The sequence below is a fragment of the Papilio xuthus genome, unplaced genomic scaffold, assembly GCF_000836235.2.
Source record: "Papilio xuthus unplaced genomic scaffold, Pxut_1.1 DF827680.1, whole genome shotgun sequence".
In the NCBI taxonomy this organism is placed as follows: domain Eukaryota; kingdom Metazoa; phylum Arthropoda; class Insecta; order Lepidoptera; family Papilionidae; genus Papilio; species Papilio xuthus.
The window spans coordinates 6,505,757-6,529,240 of NW_013530969.1; the positions used below are offsets into that span (position 1 = coordinate 6,505,757).

The window sequence follows — 23,484 nt, forward strand, 5'->3', positions numbered from 1 at the left end:
ACATAATATGAAGTGACTGATTCAGGGAAGAGAGATTTAATTTTGAGTGAAGGAGGAAAATCCAACGTTTCTCGTTATTAACTGGTCATCACTACTCGTGAATCACTCTACTCTACAACCTGACGTGTTCCAAAGGTGAGGAAAATGGAGTATTAAACATTGAAATAGGTACTACTTATACATCGTACAATGGTATTGAACACGGAGTTATGATGATAAATCTACAAATATTAACCAGATATGACATAAAATTCGTAGGCACTAAGAAGAATTTCTAATTAATATGGAAATACCGTGACTCTTATTGCCTGACATACGGGATCGTTATAGTCTTTGCTTTAAAGTTAAACAATTTGTCTTTTGGTATTCATAGCGTTTCTTGATTTTAGTGTAAGTAATAGAAGCTTTTTAAACTTGACCCTGGTTCGACAGTATTTTTGACTTATGGTTTTTTGGAATTCTAATTTGATTTCATATTTTTTTATTCATTTACACTGTTAATTAAAAATCAAATAACTGCTGTTTAGTTACATCCTAGAAATTGACCAATGTAGAAAACCAAGTAACCTTATTCACAAAATAATTTAAGTTTTAAGAATCTAAAAACTTTTTTTTATATAATATGTTACACCACCTTGGCTAAATTAGCGGTCATATTAGGTATTTGCATCTCTGTAGCGATATTATAAACTAACGGGTAAAGGTAGACGTTCCATTTCCCTTAAACAATGTTTAAGTTGAAAAAGTAAACCTTTACATTGCTTTAATATTTCCTACTTTAATATGTTTATTATAAGATAAGATAATAACTGATATAAAATGTTGTAAATGTTCTTACAAAATTTTGAAAGTGCAAGATATTTTCAAAGGTTTTCGTTATAAATATAGTTTTAGAACTATTCTCTAACCGTCACCTCACGTCAAAAATAATGTCAAAATTGACAAAAGTTCCTCTGTTTATTTTGACCTAGATTATTTTATTCCTTCAAAAAAGGACATATATAGTGCAATATATTTGAATTCCCACTATCGTCAGACCTTTAAAATGCACAATTTCCGAAAAGTTTCAGACATTGGTAAGTTAGGTTATAAAGCAAATTGTTCATTTTCTTTTTTTATTTGTAAAATGTGTAACATAGATTCAATTGTACAGGCATAAAACGAGCAAAACATCTGTTAAGGCAGAATCTAAGTCAGAATAAATGGAGATGTATGTCGCAAATGGAAACTCCGCCAGAGGAAAAGATCGTACCACAATTTTCTATTCCGAAAGGAATCGTAGGTCAGCCGACATACCACACGCATCCACATATGATACCAAAGGGTCATTTGACCTGTGGGATCACTCAAATGGAGTATAAGGAGAGACGGGACACTTTAGTCAACAAATTGATTGCAGAAGTGGATAACATTCATAAGAATCATGTTGTAAGATCACCTTTCCTTGTCTTAACATACTTTTAACATAGGAATTAACTTATTTAGAATTATTTTAAATAAAGTGTTGCCTAAAACTACAAGTTTTCATGTAACAAAGTTTCACTTCAAATTATTTCTTGTAAATTAGATAGTTTTTTCTTAAGATAATATAAAAATTGGTTTTGTTATTATTGTCTATATCTTTCAGATTGTAATCCCGGCAGCCCGCAAGCAATACATGTCTGATAAGATCCCATATGTGTTCCGACAGAATTCAGACTTCTTTTACTTAACAGGATGTTTGGAACCATCTGCTATACTGGTTTTAGTGAAACCAGCACAAACTGATAGTTACAAGGCAAGAATTAACTGTACTGACAAACAACCTTTTTTCCTTTGAAACTTTCCAAAGAACTAAGTAAAAAAATGGTATTAATACTGGATAAAACATCTTTGTTGTAATTATAAGTTGTGCTTAATATAATAAACTAGCTGTCGCCCGCGACTCCATACGCACGGAAACAAAAAACATATTTAGTAGCCTATGTGTTCTTCTAGACGCTGTTCTACATCTTTGCTAATTTTCAGCAAGATCCATACTGCTGTTCTAAAGATACCTTCAAACAAACATCTATCTAAACATTTGCATTTATAATATTAACCCTTAATTCGATGGTGTCCAGATGAACAACTAATTAAAAAAAATCTACTGAACTAATTTAGAGAAAATTATGTAAGTATGACTTTACTAAAATAAACAGTTTTTTTGCTACAAAAAATTCCGTCGAATCAAGGGTTAATAAGATTATTGACTAAATTACGAAGGCTAATATTTGATATAGAAACTCCTTGTGATAAAAATTAGCAGTTCAAAGATGTTTGTAATAAATTCACAGAGTGTACTATTTGTGCATGAGAAAGATGCCCATGCGGAGCTGTGGGAAGGTCCTCGCAGCGGCTGCAGTGTCTCCACACAGCTGTTCAGTGTGGATGAGGCAAGACCAGTTGAAGGTTTCAATCAGTATTTAACAAAGTGAGTCATATACTTAACAGTGGTAGAACATTAACATCTTCGCACAAATTGGCCCGGCTCGCCTGGTGAAATACCACGACCACAGAGAAGACAGGCGTCAAGTGGAAGCAATTCCCCGTTTCGTCTGATGAGTGTACGTCCCAGAGGCCTAATTTAGTCCTCTTTCCCTTCCCATCCTTTTTCTTATAAGGAAGGTGGGAAGTGGAAGTGGACGTTCCGGATGAGAGGATGCATGGGAAGGGAAAATATTTTCGTTCTGTGCCTCTTCTCCTTCGTCGATTTGCGTTTGTCTATTGGCAACGGTCACTTCGCTATTTCAGCAATTTAGGTGGCCGCTCGCTCGCTTGCCACTTTATGATATAAAATATATATATATCTATCTCTTTTATATGTACTTTAAAGGAATTTGTTTAATGTCTATTTTGTAAAAAAAAATAGAAAATGAAAGAAAGGATTAACTGAGTTAGGTGGGTTTCTGATACCAAAATCTATGTATAAAGTGAATGAGTCTCAGAAACCCATGTTTAATTAATTAGATGAGAAATTTTTATGGTTGTTTACTAGACCGCCTTTAATCTTATTTATAGAATGACATCATTATCAAAGCCTGGTATCTTGTGGTACCACAATGACAATCCTGCCAACCTCGATATTCATGATGACATCCGTTCTGTCCTGCGTCATGGTCAAATTGCACTAGAAGATCCGCAGAAGGCGCTGCATCAAATGAGAGTGATCAAGTCACCCGCTGAAATTGAACTGATGAAGGAAGCATGTTATATTGGTTCACAGTCAGTTAACATGGCTATGGCTTGCACTAAACCTGGTGGGTAGGTTATAAATATTTTACGTTTTTTTTTTAATTTGATGATATGTCAGTTAAACTGAATCTATTGTTGATCACAGCGCCATCTATATGTATTATAAATTTATTTTAATAATAACTCCATCTATTGATGAAAATATTAGACGGAAAATTCTGGAATGCTAAAGGACAAACGGAGAATCTGATAGTGTTGCATTTTAATATGTACAGTCAGCCGTTTGTACACATTTAGAGGACACGGAACTATAACCAATAAGACACATCTTTTAAACGTTTGTTCGGAAGAAGATCGGCCGGATCGGATATTATATTATTCTCCCTTCTTTTGAAATTCGTTCGCTGCTACGTATTTAGTTGTTTGTTTTGTACGAGTTGAACACCGCGTATTTCCGTGACTGTACATATAGGTATATCTGAGCGCACCGTGGACGCGGTGCTGGAGTACACGTGCCGGCAGGCGGGCGCGGAGCACGCCGCCTTCCCGCCCGTAGTGGCGGGGGGGGCGCGCGCCATACACCATACACTACGTCGCCAACAACCAGCTGCTGCACAATGATGAGATGCTGCTTGTTGACTCAGGTAACACACACACACACACGAAAGTTTTTAAACTGTTAATTTTATTCATATTGTCCCCAGAGTTTTTTTTTACCAAAAAAAATATTGTCTAGTTTTATTTTGTTTTGTAATATGTTATCGTAAAATGAGTTGGAAAGGTGATATTGTAAAGACTGCAGTTAGGCGTCATTTTTGCCAATATGGCGTAATAAACATGAAAATTCTAAGAGGACACTTCGAACTCAATAACATTTTTCAAATTACTATTTGATGTTGTCAGTGTTCAGAAATTATTAACAAGGCTGTATGGCTTAGTTCCTTTGCCTGCTCTTTCCAGCGAATAATAAAAACAACAACAATCAGAAATTATTGACAAGCATCTGTTCAGATTTATCGTGCGTATACGCACACTTAAATAGACATTTGGCAACACTGATGTACATGTATACTATAATTATAAACAATATGTATTATATATTAGAAGTAATTAATAAAAAATTAAGCTATATGTCTGGTTTACATTATGCCAGTACAGTAGGACAGTAGCACTGGCTTAGTATGAACTGTATGGGCTTGCACCAGTGAGTGTACATTATGTCAGTTGTATACCAGCGCTGTTTTTGAGAATTACTGTCTTACTGTACTGGCATAATGTAAACTAGATATTTCGTTGTGTAGTGTTTAAAATTGTACGTGATTCAGGATGTCAGCGATGGATGTACAACTCTGATATATCAAGGACGTGGCCTGTTTCTGGGAAATTCTCAAAATATCACAGGATTTTGTACGAGCTGGTACTTACTGTGCAGGTGAGATTATTTAAACAATGATTCAGTCTACCTGTGCGTTTCTGATACCTTAGTACATGTTTAAAACATATTGTTATCTCTGTTTTGTCAAAGAAAATGACAGAGATGACGATATATTTTATAGAGAGATTTTTGTCTCGGAAACCTACCATATATAAGTATTACAGTAGGAATTATTTCGTTTATTTATTACAGAAACGTTTAATAGAATTAGTTGGGGAGCAACGACCTCCACTAGACCAGCTCTTCGACCAGATGTGCCGGCTGCTCGGCACACATCTGCAGCAGGAGGGCATCCTGCCGAAGAATATTGATGGCAATGATCTTATTGGTGTAAGTATAAATTATATACTAGCTGTCGCCCGCGACTCAGTCTGCGCGAATAAAAAAAAAACTTAATTAGTAGCCTATGTGTTCTTCCAGATTATGTTCTATATGTATGTCAAATTTCAAAGAGATCTATGCAGTCGTTCTGAAGATACCTTCAAACAAACATCCATCTAAACATTCGCATTTATTATATTAGTTAGATCTATGTATTATTTGTATAAAAATTTATTTTTTATTTTTATTTTATTTTATTTTATTTTATTTTATTTTTATTTATTTATATATATAAGATTAATTTCTCGGCACTAAGATTGTAGTTTTTCGAATTTATCAGACTAAAATAGTTCTTATTACTATAGGAATAAGGTTGTCTTTACCTTATACTATTAGTTTTTTTTTTCATTTTCATGTAAGCAGTTTCATTTATCTATATGAAATTTAATAACACGTAGAATTTAATTGTTTTACATTAAATATATTTATTGTCTTCTTGAGGTGATAGTAAATTTTAGAATAATTGAATAATATTTAGCGCGCGTACCGTCTGTGCCCGCACCACGTGTCGCACTACCTCGGCCTGGACGTACACGACGCGCCGCTCGTGCGACGCCGCGTGCCAGTCACTAGCGGCATGCTCGTCACTGTTGAACCTGGTAAAATAAATCTATTTTCTTATTATATTTGAGGATGTTGTTAATGCTTTTGACAGCAGTGAAAAGGTTAATAGTAACCTTGCAATTTTTTTTCGTTTAATTAGTTATTTGTAGTCCAGTATCCGACTCGCAAAGGACCAATTTGATTGTCTTGTGCTAGCAAATTATCTGTTGAAAATGTTATTTTATATTAGCTGTCGCCCGCGACATCGTCCGCGCCAGATTAAACTTTAAAAGTAGGCTACGTATTCTTTCATACTATGTTCTACATCTATGCCAAGTTTCAGCGCGAACCATGCAGCCCTTCTGGAGATACTTTATAACGTACATCCATACTTTCGAATTTATATTAGTATAGTAGATTTTCTTTTATCCTAAAATTTTTTTTTGGTGTTGAAGTTTTATAGTAAATATCTATATTATTTTAACTTGCAGGTCTTTATATAGCTCCAAATGATACATCAGTGCCTGAAGAGTTCCGAGGTATCGGCATCAGAGTAGAAGACGATGTTCTGATAACTGACGGAGAGCCGGTTGTACTGACCGAGGCTTGTGTCAAGGAAATTGATGATATAGAGGCTATAGTCGGGAAACATAGCCTTTGAAATCACTAACACTAAATAAATCACTAACCTCTATACATGGACAGGCTAGATACGTTGTAATTTCGTGCCTATTTGGTTTCCGCCATTTTGACGCTGATGGTTGCGGTGGTGGTGGCGAGAATTCGAACTAATATTATTGTTGGAAGTAACTGCCAGTAACATCAAAAGGATCGTTAAAGTTGGAACGAAACAATTGTCTTTTTCAAGGAACGACCTATCCATTTATAGAGGTTCGTGCTTTTTAAATAAACTAGCCAGTGGTATTTTATAAAAATGGTTTTCATATTTTATGACGTAGAATGAAAAATAAAAGAACTTTTTAAGCTAAATGCTAATTTTTAGGTTTAGAAAATTTTGAAAAAAGACAACTCTTAGGAATCCTAAAATTAAAGTAAAATATGTCTGAGTACTACTGCAACAGTGGTAGAGCTCGCTTTAACATCTTCGCACGAATTGTCCCGGCTCGCCCGGTGAAATACCACAACCACACAGAAGACAGGCCTCAAGTGGAAGCTATTCCGCGTACAGTCTGATGAGTGTGCGTCCCGGAGGCCTAATTTAGTCCTCTTTCCTTTCCCACCCTTTTTCTTATAAGGAAAGGATGGGAAGTGGAAGTGGACTTTCCGGATGAGAGGATGCATGGAAAGGGAAAATATTTTCTTTCTGTGCATCTTCTCCGTCGATTAAAGGTAGGCACACATATGCAATTGCGTATGTCTATGGGCAACGGTCACTTCGCTGTTTTAGCGATTTTAGGTGGCCGCTCGCTCGTTTGCCACCTTGTGATATAAAAAAAAACTACTATAATATATCGTGTTTTACCAAGTAGGATTTTTTTCCTTTAAAAATTTAAAAACATAATAATTTTACCTTAAATGTGATACATAAGTTTTAGTACAATGTAAAAAATAAATCTTTTTTTATGTTTGTATATAGACGCATTTGTTATATACAATAAAATTAAATATAATAATAATTATGAAATTTTATTTATCCTCATTGATTTTAAAAAGTCATAGGACCTAACACGAAAAGTTTCGAGAAAGTGTTCGTAGCGTCATCAATATATATTAGATTAGTACAGCGCCTCTATCGGATGTAAAGTGAAACGACAAATTTGAACAATTGTACGAAAAACATCGCAAAAATTCGTAATAAAATTCTCACGTCGTTTTAATCAATATGATACTTATAGTTAAGATTTTTATTATGAAAAAAGGATGAAATAATACAAATTTATTTAATTAATGTTATTTACTAGAATAGGAAGATTTTCTTTACAAATAAATTTTCCTAAACCAAAGCCCTAACTAAATTATATAACCTAAAAAAATATTAAATATAGGAATGTACAGAGTAAATAACATCGACAATTCTGAATTCATCTTATATCTATACATAGAGAAAATAGGATTTTTTTAGTTCATTATTCTATTAGATCCTCTTATTCGAGTTAAGGCACTTTATTAGTCTAGAATATAGATTAAATAAAAAAATAAAATATTACATTTGTATGTATTATTAAAAAAAAATTAAATCAATTGATATATCTGACAATTTTGATAAAATTATTCCGTACAAAAATTAAAAAAAAAATCTCATCCATTTTACTAAAACAAAAAAAAAATTCATCGCACTATTTACGAAATTCGAGGAAAAAAAATTAACTTCGTTCTGAAATTGAGTCTAAAATCCGATTGTAATAAATATAAATTTAATTTAGATGAAGTGTTTTGTTGATTTTTTTAACAATTTACTTTTTTACAATAATGGGGATTTTACAATAACTGTATAAAATTATACATAAATGTAAACGTAGTCGAAACCAGCACGACTTTCTTATATCTAGTATAGTAAAACCTTACAAAAAAATATGCATATAAAAATTTGACACATTCTTGTAGTAAACATGTTACTCTCAATATTAGAAATAAATGCATTGAATTTGTTAAAACAGTTTTTTTTTTTATATTTTCTTAATAATTCATATCAAGTTTATTCCAAAAAGTATAAGAGAGGCTCGGAGCCTACCCTAAGTTAAGGGTGATTAGACCATAGTCAACTACGCTGACCAAGTGCGGGTTGACTTCACACATATCTTTGACGCTCTCAGATATGTGCAGCATCACGATGTTTTCCTTCACCGTAAGAACGTCGGATAAATACATAAACGGTACATATGTAAATCGGAAATCGAAAAACACATCGGTACAAGGCGGGATTCGAACCCAGAACCTGCAGATTGCAAGTCAAGTGCTTGACCAATGAGCCACCGACGTCTATATCTACGACGTCGACGTATATATTATTATTATACTAAAATATTAATATAAATTAAAAAGAAATATAGATTATTACGTTATGTATATTCCAACGTAATTTTTAAATAGAAATATTTTTCTAATATTGATATGTATTTTTATTAAATTGGTCCCTTCAAAATCTTATTTAAAAATCGAATATTTTATTTTTAAACTAACGTGTGCAGACAGCTTTATATAACTCAATAGTCTAAGAGATATCTGTTAAAACAATTCACTAACCCAACATTATATTTACCAACCAAATTATGACTTCCTACAAAGGCAAAAAGCTGAAAAAATATATAATATGACAGTATGCAGGATATTTTAAACCCCTTTTCCACTACTTGACCTATTAAACGACCATTATATCTACTTCAGATGCCAGTCTTGGGTAGTGGAAAAGGAGTTTTAGAGTCATAAAGTGGTCTAAGCAATTAAGTGATATGTTTCACCAGTCTACATCATCTGGCAGTCCACCAGGGTACTCTCCTGTGAGACAGGCGGTGCAGTGGCCGCCCAGACCAGTCTCCGCACAGGTCTTCATGTTGTAGTGCACCGCGCTCACCAGACCTTCCACACTGAGGTACTCCAGGCTGTCTGCACCTGTTATCAGTAGCGGTGTTAGGAGGACCAGGGCGCCGAACGTAAGGGTGCGCTGGTGCAAAAGTTTAATATCGAGGAACGCTTGCGATGCGCCCTAAGATACCCCTACCCCAATTTGGAAGATTTCTTTCATAACTTTTTTATGAAATGAATGAATAAAAAATATAGGCTGGTATAGTTCTTTTCATACATCTTGGCGGCTCAAGACAATCCGCGCGCTGCGCAGTGCTACCATCCCGCATTCCGCTATTCCAGATGCACAATGTACTGCGCAGCGGTTCAAGCTAAACTAAGAGCCCCCAAGATATTTGAAAACAAACATGGTTGACTTACCAACATGCTCGGCCAACTTGAAGGAGTCCATTTTGTTGGCGATGAGCTCCTCTCTGGTGGGAATGTTGATGCCCATATAGCACGGGTACTTGAGCGGCGGCGACGCTATCCTTATGTGAACCTAATATAACAAAAATATAATAATATAATAATATATTCATACTAAATGGATACACAAAGATATACTGGCAACATTGACTTCCAATTTTTTTTTAATATCCATAATAGCGAAGTGACCGCTGCCCATCGAAATCCACAAATACAGATGCGTTGTCTACACTTAATCGATGGATGGAGTACGAACAGAATGAGTTAGTTATTTAAATATTTTCCTTTTATATGCGTCCCTTCCCCTGTCAAACCACTTCCCCTTCTCATCCTTTGAAGACAGGATTACAAAGATTAAAACAAACTACAGAACAGCTATCTCTTTCATTCTCAGGTAAAAAACAGAAATAACTAAATAATACTTCCGGCACTGAAAACTTAACCTTTTTTTTTTAGGTTAGAACTAAAAAATATTGCATTTAACTGACCTCAGCAGCGCCGGCGTCTCTCAGCAACTTTATAATAGGTCCGATAGTGTTTCCTCTGACAATGGAGTCGTCAATCAAGACGATACGTTTCCCGCGCACGTTCTCTGACAGCGCGCCGAACTTCTTGGCCACGCCCAGCTGACGCAGTCGTGTTGATGGCTGGATGAAGGTGCGCCCCACGTACCGGTTCTTGCACAATACCTCCATGAATGGTATACCGGACTGAAAGTTTATTTAACATTAGTCATTTTACTAATATAAATGCGAACGTTTGGATGGATGGATGTTTGTTAAAAGGTATCTCCAGAACTGCTCAAATGATCTCGCTGAAATTTTTGGTATAAGAAAACAGTCTGGAAAAACACATAGGCTAATAATTAAGTTATTTTGATTCCCCGCTGACGGAGTTGCAGACAAAGGCTAGTTCTAATAAATCTAGCAAAAGAAAAAAAAGAAATTTTTGAAACATTTTTCATTAAAACATCTTAGTGTTGCCACAATTTTAAGGTAAATTGTCCAAAAAAAAATCCATAATTTATTATACTTTTTAGCAAATGTCATTTCATTAACTACGCTTTAAATAGGTATGCGTTCAAAAAAAGTTTTTAATTAATGAATTATCTCTTAATTAAATGTTTACATTGTTTTTGTGTACACATGTGACCTGTCAACTATAGTAACGCTACATATTCAGATTATGACCACTGCAATCTAAATGAGACCTTATTACAAAGTAGATAAGTTAGCGAGTGTACCGCACGCACCTGGCGGGCGTACCCGTGCGCGGCGGCAGTACCGGACTCGGGCACGGAGGACACGATGTCCGCGTCCACAGGAGACTCGCGCGCCAACATGCGCCCGCACTGCAGCCGCGCTGAGTACACCATTTGACCTGCAACACAACATAACAATCATTCTAAAATAAAAAAGAACCTTTACATTACTCCTATGACATTCTTTTGTCGGAAATAGACTCATTTCTATGCTTTTTTAAATAGCGAAGTGATTGCATTTCCCAATTTTAATTAACAGAATCATCCAAAAAATCCACCTGTACCTTTACTTTCTAAATATATGATAAAAGAATTAATTGAATTGTAAAGCCACATGTCTGATGAATAAAAAATATTTTTTTTTGTAAACTGGCAACACTCACCTTCAAATATACTATCAGCTCTGGCGAAGTATACGTATTCGAAGATGCAGAAAGCCTGCTGCTTGTCAGGCGGGCGCTCCACCACCGCCACAGTGCGGATGCCGCGCCGCGACATCTCCACTATCTCCCCCGGCAACACCTCGCGCACGTACCGAGCGCCTGACGTACAACACATTGCCTGATATATATCTTTTCACATATCTCGCTAGCTCTTATGTTCGCGCGACATTATACACAATGTTAGATGTGTTGGGGCATTGTACAGTTCAAAGATGACCTTGAGCCGCCAAGATATTTGAATATAACTATACTAGACAAATCTTATTACTATAAATAATTACCTATTGAGAGGAAACCGCATGACTCCGAGGAGACAACCCAGCCCTCAGCTTTGTCGTCCACTCCATTCTTAGCTATACCATTTGTTAAAACTGAAAACAACACAAAATATTTTACTTATCTTTATTAAAACTGACCATCACCAAATTAACTGTACCTACACATACTAAACAACGCTTGAAATACTTTCAAAGAGGTTAAATATCGAACAAAAATATATACATTATATACCCAAATTAGCGTAACATAATTCTGAAGAGAGATATGTGTAAACAGATCAATTATATTATAATTTTTATATTTAATTTACATATTTTAAAAAAAGAATAAAGGTAGGCAACGCATATGCAATTGCGTGTCTATGGGCAACGATCACTTCGCTATTTCAGCGATTTCAGGTGACCGCTCGCTCGTTTGCCACCTTATGATATAATAAAACTTATGTTCAGACACTTCTGAGCGTTGGTTTCTGAGACTAAAATCTCTTTATAAAACATATCGTCTTTCCTGTCATTATCTTTGACAAAACAGAGATAACAATATGTTTTGAAAAAGGATTTTGGTCTCAGAAACCTAAGTTAAGTTCTTCAAGCAATGGATATTGTTAAATGATAGTATATGTAATGTTAAATTATTTTAAATATGATAAAGATACTATTAAAAGCCCATATTAGTAATTTTAGAGGCTAAGAAACATGCATGTAATATATCTATCTCTTTCACTCAGCCCATAATTGTATTTTTCGTCTCTCTCGTGTAACGAAACACGTAAACCCAAAAGTAACGCGTCCTTCCATAGATTTAATGGTGTCATGGTCAAATTAAAAACTCCCAAATGTTTTCTCAAATGATTAAAAACCTATCTTATTTATTAATGCGAATGTTTAAAAGCATGGATGTTTGTTAGAAGGTATCTCCAGCAGCGTGAATCTCGCTAAAATTTGTCATAGATTTAAAACATAGAAGAACACATAGGCTACTTATTTTTTAGGGTTCCGTACCACATAGGAAAAAACCCTTATAGGACCACTTTGCTGTCCGTCCGTCTGTCATGACCCTTTATTTATTTAATAGTTAATTTATTTATAAAAAAAAATAGTGAATGATATGAATGTAACATGCATTACCAGCTGCATGCTGCGCCGACGATTGTTTGTAGACATCTGCAAATGTTTCCTCTATTAATCGACATTTATTGTTAATTAACACGTTAGCTGCCGGAATTATTTTTAGAAAAACGAAAAAAAATGACCCGCTGTTAGCTTTATGGGGCCTTGCGGGTCACGCTGTATACAACAATTCGATTAAAAAGCGTCCGACAAGCCACAGCGAGGTGTTGAATGCATGGCTTGTCATGTCATATCATGGCAGCTAACGTGTTTATAAGAAAGACCATGATAATGAAATTATATGAAGATTTATTTAAATTATAAACTTACACGATGATCCCAAAGGTAATATTTTGCCGAGACACAGCGGCCTGTTGCCGTACGGGTCTCGTACTGCGTAGATTTTATCCTTCAACATTATAACTAACGAGTAACTGAGAGGTGCCAACCTAATAAAAGAAAGCATAGTTGGTAAAAAATCAATTATTTTAATTTTTTTTCGTTTTCTCTGACTCTTATGTAAACTATCATACTGTCAAATTTTGCAAAACAAAACTTTTGAAATTACGATTAATTACAACAGATGACTATTGTGTTAACAATTCTTTTTATAACTTTACTTCTAAAAGAAATAAATTTGTATTTATCGAATTTATTAAAAATAACATAAAACAGGAAAAGCCCGCAGAATTACGACTTATGATAGTTTACATGGGAGCCATCGTTTTATAGTACAAGAGTCAATATTATGTTTACCTCATAAGGTTGTTGATTCTAGCAGGCCAGTCGGGTCCATTGGTCTCCCCCTCAGGTGGGTTCAGACACAATGCCTGTGTGATCAGCTCAGAGTCTGAATGTGTGGACAGTCCTACACCTCTACCTAGCACCTAAGAAAATATACCGTAGTTAGACTCACATAACAAACAAAAACTTAAAAAAAATATAATTAGGAAGATTATAGATTGCATCACGTAAAAAAAACAGTCAACTTTCATATATGGCAACACTATTCAATAACACAATGTATACTCTTTGACCAGCTTATATTATAACAATCATAGAGTAAGCAATCTTACCATTTTCCTAAGGCTGCTGCAGTTGACAAGCTCTCCGTTGTGCGCGACAGCCAGCGCGCCATGCGCCGTGTGCACCACGAACGGCTGGCAGTTCACTTCCTCGGACGCTGCCGACGTCGAATACCTACACATATTTAGATTATAAAATAAAACCAGTGCACTACATGCCATAGACTCGACATGATGTTATGTGTAGATGCGCTCGAAAGATTGTTTCACTGCTTTACGGTCTTCTCTATACCCCAATAAGACATATCTGGCTACTAGCGTCCGCACGGAATTTAAAAAAAAACTTAATTAGTAGCCTACGTGTTCTTCCAGACTACAACTTGTTCTACATCTATGACAAATTTAATCGAGATCCGTTGAGCCGTTCTCGAGATATCTTCTGACAAACATCCATCTATTCATCCAAACATGCGCATTTTTATTATTAGTAAGAAGTAAGATATTAAAAGTACGTATGATTATATCTACGTATATTTACAAAACAAACAAATCGTGAACAACAACATAGGTCAAACGCAAGACGTCCAACAATTACATGGAGATGGTAACACTGACGCAAATTGCGTCATCTTCTACTATCTGTGGTGACCTACTGCTCCATTTGGACATCTCCATGTCAATCTTACTGTCACATTGTAAACAAATGACTGATTATCACCAAATTAAGTTCAAATTAAACTTAATTTAAATGATTTTGACGACAAGAGTTAATATGTTAGCAGTGGGTTTCTATTGAAACACCCTTACTTATTGAAATATTAAAACATTAATGTTTGTACAGAACTAGCTGTCGCCCGCGACTACGTCCGCGCAAAATTAAAAAAAAACTTAATTAGTATTATAACATATGTGTTCTTCCATACAAATACTTTCATGCATACCACATATCATCGAGATCCATGCGACCGTTCTGACACCTTTTAACATCCATCCATACATCCACACATTCGCATTTATAATATTAGTAAGAAGCAAGATTACATTACAAGAGACAACTGCACCAAAATTTCACGGAGGGGAAACTTTTTTGTTGAAGAACTCTTTAGTTCTATTATCAAATCAAGTTTTTGGAACAATCCGTTTAAATCGAATCCATCATAACGACGATTCTATTTTCAAAATATCAGTTGGCTCTGTCATTGTAGTGACGTCATCAACGTTAGTCTAATATGACGTAACTAAAAGTAAGTACGGTGAGGAGAGGATGTGTTCATTCAACACTCAAGGCCGGAATCAATCATAAACAATAATAGAGCAATTTACGTCTTCTCCAATCAAGAACTAATGTTTGAAGATATAAAATTCAAATATACCTACAACTTTGACACTGTATATTGCCTAAATATAATAATAAAAAAAGGTGTAATTGTAGCCTATGTGTGCTTCCAGACTATGTTTTATATCTGTGCAAAATTTTGTCAAGATCCGTTGAGCCGTTCCGGAAATATCTTCAAGCAAACATTCATCTAAACATTCGCATTTATAATATTAGTAAGAAGCAAAATATAGCAGTAGCCCGCAACTTCGTCCGCGCGGAATAAAAAAAAATTGTTCTTCTAGACGTTCATGCTAAATTTCAGCGAGATCCATACAGTCGTTTTGAAGATACCTTCAAACAAACATCCATCCATCAATCCAAACATTCGCATTTATAATATTAATATTGATTTATTCAACATTGCGTTAGTAATCGTAATTTAAATAAAAAAATCAGTCGGTGAATATTTACCTAATACTTAGGAAAAAATATACTTTGAGAAATAAACGTATTTTACATCGAAAATATTATTTTATCTACACTTAAAAGTGGTAAGTTGTTTATAAATACGATAGAAGGTCGTAATTTTTTATAGCCCTAATTAAAAGGGCAGATACACACAAAGGTCAATGACATTATTTTATCACTTGCCTGGTATGCCCTATGCCAAGGTTTCCCTTCAACTTCCTCATGGCTTCATCATTGAAGATATTGTTGATCAGACCCATGCCCTTATGGGAATTGAAGGTCCGTGCACTCTTGCCCTCTGACGTCACGATCCCTGCCGACTCTTGACCCCTGGGTACATACAATTATAGATTTTTTTCCATATAGATAATCATTATCTATAGGCCAAATGGAAAAGTTAAAACGATAATTTAAGAAACAGGTCTTTTATTGATAAGAGGTAAATATTATATCAGTTTCCATTTTTAATGTTTTATACACATTTTTAATATTTTTAAACTGTGCCAGTGAATTGTCTATATCTGTTTGAAGAAATGTGTCTTTAAATCTGGTTTCTAAACAAAAACAACTCTTTTATTTGCTATAACACTGACCTGTGTTGTAACGCCACAAGTCCTAAGCATATAACCTGTGCGACGTCCACCTGTGTGGGCCAATCACCGGTGCCTATGGCCCCGAACACACCGCATTCGTGTGTTAAACCTGGCAATTAAAAGAGAACAAATTAATAACTCAAACATCATAGTCACGCTTAAAGAACTCTCGTTAACTTCAAATACACGGAGAATTAGTAGCGCGATTAGGTTAGAGCCATGTGGGGCGACCACCCAGGGCGCCGAGTATAATGCGGCGCCGCAGACGCCAGTGGTGTCCCCTAAGAAACTCTGTCTTTGGAAAACTTGCGACACCAAAAAAGGAGGCGCCAGAAAAATCGCGCCTAGGGCGCCGAAAAAGCTTAATGCGGCTCCGCTAAAAATATATTTTTATGTTCATTATTTCTATGTCAAAATAAAACCATAGATTGTGTTGTATTTTTATTGTTCCGATCTCTTTTAATTGAAGAAAAGTCGCCCCTAAAATGGTCAATAGATCGTAAGAAAAAAGAATCATTCATGTTAGATATTTCTATTATTAGTATTGAATAATCGATTCGTAACAATACGTTGTCCGTTCATATCGTCGTTATCAGCGGTGGTCGGCGCGTTACGGCTGACCTCCGCGGAGAGTTTCATCATGCCTTGATAATCCTCACTTGTCAATACATCACGAGATATGCACGCCTCTACTTGTTAAACAATATTACCGTGGATTTCCACTGTCAAAATACCTATAAGACCCTCTCTATATGTGGGACATCTGATTTGATACAAGAAAGCTCCGCAGCCACTAAAAGTAAGGCTATAGCTAACACGAACCATGTGATTAAAGTATAAGTTGGCAAAGAAACAAAAGCCAAACAGGCACAACAAAGGCCAACAGATCTATACAGAATTAATCCTGCGTGTTCAACCTATTCGTATCTTTTATTTAAGGTAGGTAAAAGCGTATCGGCGTATTCATACATCACGTTATGGCTATTAACCAGTTAATTTGTTTTAAATGAAGCAAAACTAATATACATAATATTAAAATCTATTGTTCGACTCCCGCAAACCTTACCTGACTCCACAGCGCCCCTGCCGTACCTCTTGCTCCTTATTTTGACTTCGCCTTGCGTCTTGTCACACTGACAGTTGGATTGACAGCTGCCATCGCTCGCTTCCCGCGCGTCCAGCCTCGCTGTGTGCGTGTCTTGTGACTCCTCGCGTCCGCTGCTCAGCTTACATGGAGATGGTCCAACGGGACCGTCCATGTTGTGTCTGGAATACAAGAAATAGATTAGTTAATTAGAGGAATGCAAACATAGCAACCTTAACTAGGAGCGCAAGGGGGTGGGGCGGGCACGCCTCCCGTAAGGCCCGGCGGACCTTGCGCGGCCTACTTTGAGGGGCACTGGGCATATTGTACACCCGGGCGCCGAAAATAGTTTGCAGTGCTAAATAATAATAATAAAATGTAGTAAAAATATTCACGACTTATATCTTATATTATACTGTCAGGCTCCTTAAGTCGAAACAAAATTAAAAACAAAATAACAAGAAAATTAAAATACCTTATCCTGGCAATAATAAGTCAAAAGCCCCAAAATTTGTTTCCCAAAATTAACCAAATACCAAGCAGATAACAAAAAGCTAACGTCCGTTTGAAACTTGTTTATTTATTTTTTTTAAAACTTTTGTATCACTGTCGCACGCGACTTGAATCAGGGCGGTGACTAACCGTACTCAACCCCCGACACTGATTATATTGCACGAGTAACCAAGATTTATTACCAACAATACGTAATAAACAAGAAACTTACAACTTATTAAAAACCGAACGATGATGCTTATTGTTAACTCCTTAAAATCACTGATAAATCATTGACGTCAGTAAAACGAAAATATTTTCGTCTTAAACTAAACACAGACCTACTTAGAATCTACGTCATTAGGGTTATCAAGGTATCACGTTCTATTACCAGACGAAATTGTGTTATTAACATTAATACTTTGACTCCTGTCTATTTTAACATTGATAGGTCCAGAAACAGCTGGTGTACTACAGCCTCAATTAATAATGCTGTCTTAAAATACAACGATGGATGAATTAAAAAAAAATGATCGGTTACTTGTATATCAATGGCGATTGTCAATTGGAGATGTACGTCACAACCAGAGCGTTCAGGGGTTAAGCACGTGACTTTTATTACGCAAGCTCTGGCTACTAATCCGATGGGATTTCATAATCAGCTCACTATAGGTCCCTACCGAGGGGCTAGGACCCTACCCTAAGCTAACCCTCCCCCCATATATGATGGGATTTACATATGTACATTTATCCGAAGTCCGGTGAAGGAAAACGTGATGCAACATATCTGAGAAGAAATTCAAAGATATGTATGAAGTCAACCAACCAGCACGACCGTTGTTAACTATGGTCTATGTACCCCTGACTTAGGGTATTCTTCAAGCCCCCTCAGTGGCGACGTATGAGATGATGATGACATCGATGGAGTTGGCCCTAAAAAGTGTGAGTAACGCCTGAAACGATGGATCCCGAGGACGGATATCTCTTGCGAAGAATCCACGTACAGTGGGACACGAACAAAGAGCTGATGTTGCAGTCCGTAGCCCTTTGTTTTTAAATCATTGATTTGTTATTTAGTAAACAGTGTTTGTTTCATGATGTGAAAGAAATGATGTTGCTTCGTGACTGCAAAGTTTAATATTCATTGTACTGAAACAATAATATTAATTTTAAATGTGATAAATTTATATATACGTAAGTGAAACGCAATTCCAGTGTGTTGGTCGTCAGATCAGCCGCGGGGGGTCAGTTATCTGCTGACATTTGGGTATCTTTCCACAACATGGCAATAAAGGAATTGTGCTATAAACAACAGATAAGTCCGATGCAAAATTACGCCTAGGCTACATCATTACTTGTTTCTAGTAAACAATACGACAAAAATCGTTTTTTTTTCATATTATTTGTCACAGTGGTTGCACACGACTTTGACAGTGTAAATTAAAGTCCCGTCAAAAAAAGTCAACGATGGATTTTGTACGGTTTTCTCACTATAATCGTGTTTTGCATTAGACGAAAACATAACACATCGCACGTTGTTTACAGCGTTATTTTTTTTATATTAATCCTAATCTACGTAAATGTTATTATTATCAGGAGACATAAATGTTGATGTTGAATAAAATTAGCATTTAAAGTAACAATCTGACAAATGTCTTAGATGATATCACGATTCGTTGCTCGTTTGCCCCCTTCTAATACAAAAAAGATATCACGAAAACGTAAAGTTAGAACGCGGACTGGCCACGGCTTTGTTTACAAGGGTTTTATTAAAGTACACCTACGGAAAGGGTAATGATTTGACAGAAAAGTGAACAGACATATATTCTCTGTCATTCGAACGAAATCGGGGCGGGTCGATAGTTGTTTATAATTAAATTATCAAATGTCACATGATGCAACTTTATAATCTCACAGTAAATACATTGGTTACATTGCAAAAGGTCTAAAAATTAATTTTATTATACCAGCTGTAGCACGCGATTCCGTTTACGCGGAATTAACAATTAAAATTTAATTAGCGTATGTGTCCTTAAAGACTATGTTAGGTGTATTTATACTAAATTTCAGCAAGAATCTTTCGAATTTGTAATAATAGTAAGATTCACATTCATAGCACTAAGTACTGCACTGTCCTACAACTCTGCCCCATTGTTTATCCCTCGTGTGAAAGTCGTTGGCATAATTTGTTTACAAACTTTTAATTTTACACAGGAATTATATACTAGTTAGCAGCTTTCGTGTTCGCCACAGACAAAACAAAGTTCTAATTATAAACAAAATGATAAAATACTTTTTGTATTACAAAAAATAAATTGATTCCTCATTATAATAACGTTACTTAGCAGACGTTTCGGCGGCGATGCTGACGTCAGTTTCCACTGCCAAAAAATCTTTATAAAAACATATCGTTGTCTCTATTTTTTCAAGGAGAATGAAAGCGATGACAAGATTTTTGTACAGATGTTTCGACAGAAGCTATTATTAGCTATAATATTAAGTTGTTTAGTCACAAAAAGTTCAACAAATATCAAACGCTCTGGCTATCTGTTTTGGCAATTTTTTCCTTAAGGAAAGAAAATTAACAAAGATGTAAGTACATAAAGTACTTTCTTAAATATACGATTCCAGACCATGTATAGAAAAAATTATAATAGAAAGAGAAGAAAATAGTTAGCTTTCTAAAATGCCAGCAATAATAAACGTTTTCTTCTTTTCTTTCTTCCTCTTATAAACCGACTTCAAAAATGAGTAAGTTCTCAATTCGTTTATTCATTTTTAATCTACTTTTAACATAACAAAAATGAACTATATTTTCTAAACCTAATAACTATTCGATTAGGCAATATTTTATATTGTGTAGGCGTAACAAGAACTACAGCTATGCAATAAGAATTCGCGACAGGTCGCCAATTACGTAACCATTTCAACACCTACTTGCTTCAAATATAAATTGCGCATAACAAATAAGTCAATCAAACACACCCATAAATAGTAGATTCAGCAGACAATATTACTTTTTGTATACGATTGAAAAACAAACGGTAAAGAGTACGTCTCAAAAAGTATGTTCAAACATGACATTTGAATTATATCCATTAAACATGTCTTAAGGAAGATGTTATTTAGTTATTTCTATTAAAAATATATCCCAGTTTTTTAAGTCGATTAGAAGCATACTAAAAGCCATCTGTCGAAAAAAGTTACATCTAAAAGATCTCATATGAGATGTAACTCTATTCATCGCATATGTCGACTAGCCTTAAACATTATGTGCCCTCCAATTCTGTTAACAGAATAATAAATCAAATCTTAATTACAACTTTTAAAATTCAGCTTTCGTTATCCGAGAACAGTTTATCATTTGTTAAAACACCGACATAAAATAATTACCATTTAGATAATTTAAAAAAAAGATAAAAAATTTTAATATATAATAATATCTAGTTCATTTAAGCACAAGGTGCGTTCACACAAGAGAAACGTGCTTGTGATATAGCCTTATACACCATTTAAAAAGTTTTTTTTATCATAAGGTGGCAAACGAGCGAGTGGCCACCTGAAATCGCTGAAATAGCGAAGTGACCGTTGCCCATAGACATATGCAATTGCATATGCATTGCACATAAAGAAAATATTTTTCCTTCCCATGCATCCTCTCATCCGGAAAGTCCACTTCCACTTTCCATCCTTTCCTTATTAGAAAAAGGATGGGAAGGGAAAGATGATTAAATTAGACCTCAGGGACGCAAAAGTCTGTAAGTTTTTGGCAGTTTTAAAAAACTTCGAAGCGAATGCATCATTGTCTCTTATATCTACATTACTACGCAACATACGAAATGTAAATGCTTTTAGAAACTTATATCTATATTGCAACTAAATATTTTTGTGATACATTAACTTTTCTTATGTCAACAAAAACATTTTTTGTTCTAAACCTACTACTTCTAACTGTGGGTTTCCGAGTTCAAATTCCCCGTTTAAAATATATTGTTATCTCTTTTTTGTCAAAGGCAATGACAGAGATGACAATATATTTTATACAGAAATTTAGATATCTGAATGTAACTTCTTATGTTTTTTTAACTGCTGTAATTGAAGTAACAAACAGATAATCGGTAACTGAAAGTTCTAAGTACTATGTTAATATAAACATTGTAAGCAAATATTGTTGTTATGTTTGTTATTTACAGTTAGCATATCATAATGGTAGAGACCTATTGACAGCGAACAGCTAAAGTGGGCCAATACCACATACCGGCCATTTATCTTCAGTCATACTTCATAATTAAACAATTATATATTTAATTATCTTTTATTATAACCAAATTTTATCAGTCTCTTAATTTTTTTATTTCATCAATCAATTTTCTAGTCTGTCCGTTGCAAACCAATTCCAATTGCTTCAAAAGAGTTACACCTCTTAAAAGACCTTTTAACATTTGTAACCCATCTATCATGTAAAATTAATTACTAACATCTGATATACATGAATTTCTTTTTCACTCAATACCATAATCTTGAAATGTACTCAGTACAATAAAGTTCCTTATGTCTCAGAATTAAAAAAAATATATTTTTTATTTTACATGCATGTTCAAACTAACGAAGTTCCAAGAGACTTTAAAATTTAACATACAATTATTAATGATTGTGTTAAGCCTGTAATTAAACTAATAATTTTCTCTAAACTTTAAAAATTACTAATCTTTTATACAACTTGGGAAACAAGCGAGTAACCACTTTATTCTAGTAAAGGAGATTTACAGACTGCCTACTTTTAGCTGTCAAAATAATTAGAATGTAAAAAAAAAGAATATTTTTCTTTCTCCTCTATTCCATTTTTCAATATTAAAAGTTTACCATCAAGGATTCTCTGAGGAAAATTGAACTGGTTAAATTATCTCACATTTGTATAAAAAATATTAGACAAAAAAAAACTTAGGTACTAGTAATGTTATAGTTTCCAAAGTTTAAAGAATGGAAAAATGTCATATTTATACCTAAAAAATCTGTGTGTTCAAAAGAAAAAAAGTTTGATATTGTTAGCTAGATATTTATATAACTTACTCTACGAAACAAGAACGTAAACAAGAAGTTTCCTAAAAGTATATATAATTTTTGCTAATTATTGCAAAATTAAATGTTACATAAATTACTACGTAACACTGGAACTTCATTAAAATTCAATATAAAATTGTTCAAACTTCACAAAACTTAAAGTCGAAAAGTGATTTTAGAATAAAACTCAAGTAAACTTAACTCAAAATAGAAACAAATGTTCACAACTTTCATGTATCAAAACAAAAAGCCTCAAAAAACAATAATGCCATGCGGGGCACCACATTGTCTGTCACTGACGTTTCCATAGCAATATTTATCATAAGTAAACTTAACCTGGGAAACTTAACACAACTTAAATCTGCACATTGTGTTATATTTATACGGATTTTAGTATTATTAAAGTCTTATAATAGATTATTTTAAAAACTAATACTAAGAGCATTTATGTACGTACCTGAATAAGTAATAGTACACTCAACTGAATAACTTGCAAAAATGCGGCAACAACAACCTTAATTTATGAAGCGTATAGGAGCGACAAGTATCACGAAATAATTGAATGTCCATACATAATTTGAATTTGAATTGAAGTTGACTGCGAGTGAGATCAAGTACGCCGATTGAGTGACCGAAATAGCAATAGATGTACGACGCATAGCTATACTTGATACTTACGGAACGCAACACTAGAATCAAACTTTAGAAAAAACATCAAGATCAATTAAGTCTGCTTTTGGGTCATGGGTCCATTGTAATGTTGAGTAATAACAATTAAAAAATATGTTATCCCTGCTTATTTAAAAGAGTACATAGTACAGAGAGATA

The 23,484-nt window shown here is 34.6% G+C and overlaps 2 protein-coding genes and 1 long non-coding RNA gene across 6 annotated transcripts; 1 reads left to right on the forward strand and 2 right to left on the reverse strand.

Annotated features, from left to right (window-relative positions):
• Window positions 1–905: 905 nt before the first annotated feature.
• LOC106117496 (probable Xaa-Pro aminopeptidase 3) lies at window positions 906–6,488 on the forward strand. The gene is given in 11 exon segments (XM_013311843.1): window positions 906–1,076; window positions 1,154–1,428; window positions 1,628–1,777; window positions 2,316–2,452; window positions 3,040–3,278; window positions 3,686–3,795; window positions 3,797–3,857; window positions 4,539–4,645; window positions 4,841–4,978; window positions 5,508–5,628; window positions 6,064–6,488. Coding segments are annotated over 11 exon segments (1,539 nt in total). The 5' UTR covers window positions 906–1,045; the 3' UTR covers window positions 6,234–6,488.
• Window positions 4,863–5,845, reverse strand: LOC106117498 (uncharacterized). The gene is made up of 3 exons (XR_001227879.1): window positions 5,707–5,845; window positions 5,517–5,625; window positions 4,863–4,942 (listed from the first exon to the last, which is right to left on the reverse strand). It is a non-coding gene; the product is annotated as an uncharacterized LOC106117498 (long non-coding RNA).
• Window positions 6,489–8,683: 2,195 nt separating the features above from the next.
• LOC106117285 (amidophosphoribosyltransferase) lies at window positions 8,684–23,277 on the reverse strand. 4 transcript variants are annotated; one of them, XM_013311515.1, is made up of 14 exons: window positions 23,114–23,277; window positions 17,086–17,285; window positions 16,020–16,128; window positions 15,610–15,756; window positions 13,692–13,815; window positions 13,372–13,502; window positions 12,946–13,064; window positions 12,634–12,669; window positions 11,509–11,598; window positions 11,168–11,326; window positions 10,776–10,903; window positions 10,012–10,233; window positions 9,476–9,596; window positions 8,684–9,142 (listed from the first exon to the last, which is right to left on the reverse strand). In XM_013311515.1, the coding sequence occupies exons 2-14, from the start codon at window positions 17,276–17,278 to the stop codon at window positions 8,988–8,990; spliced, it is 1,734 nt and encodes a 577-aa protein (XP_013166969.1). In that variant the 5' UTR covers window positions 17,279–17,285; window positions 23,114–23,277; the 3' UTR covers window positions 8,684–8,987. The 4 variants fall into 4 exon arrangements, with proteins under 4 accessions (XP_013166969.1, XP_013166970.1, XP_013166971.1 ...); XM_013311516.1 differs by lacking the exon at window positions 23,114–23,277 and adding an exon at window positions 17,579–17,764; XM_013311517.1 differs by lacking the exon at window positions 23,114–23,277 and adding an exon at window positions 17,506–17,579.
• Window positions 23,278–23,484: the final 207 nt, after the last annotated feature.

Coding starts and splice junctions, on each gene's coding strand:
- LOC106117285 (XM_013311515.1), bottom strand. CDS start 17,278: ATGGACGGTCCCGTTGGACCATCTCCATGTAAGCTGAGCAGCGGACGC. Junction 13,816..15,609: donor CTTGGCATAGGGCATACCAG/GCAAGTGATAAA, acceptor AAATATGTGTAG/GTATTCGACGTCGGCAGCGT. Junction 9,143..9,475: donor CAAGTTGGCCGAGCATGTTG/GTAAGTCAACCA, acceptor TACTGATAACAG/GTGCAGACAGCCTGGAGTAC.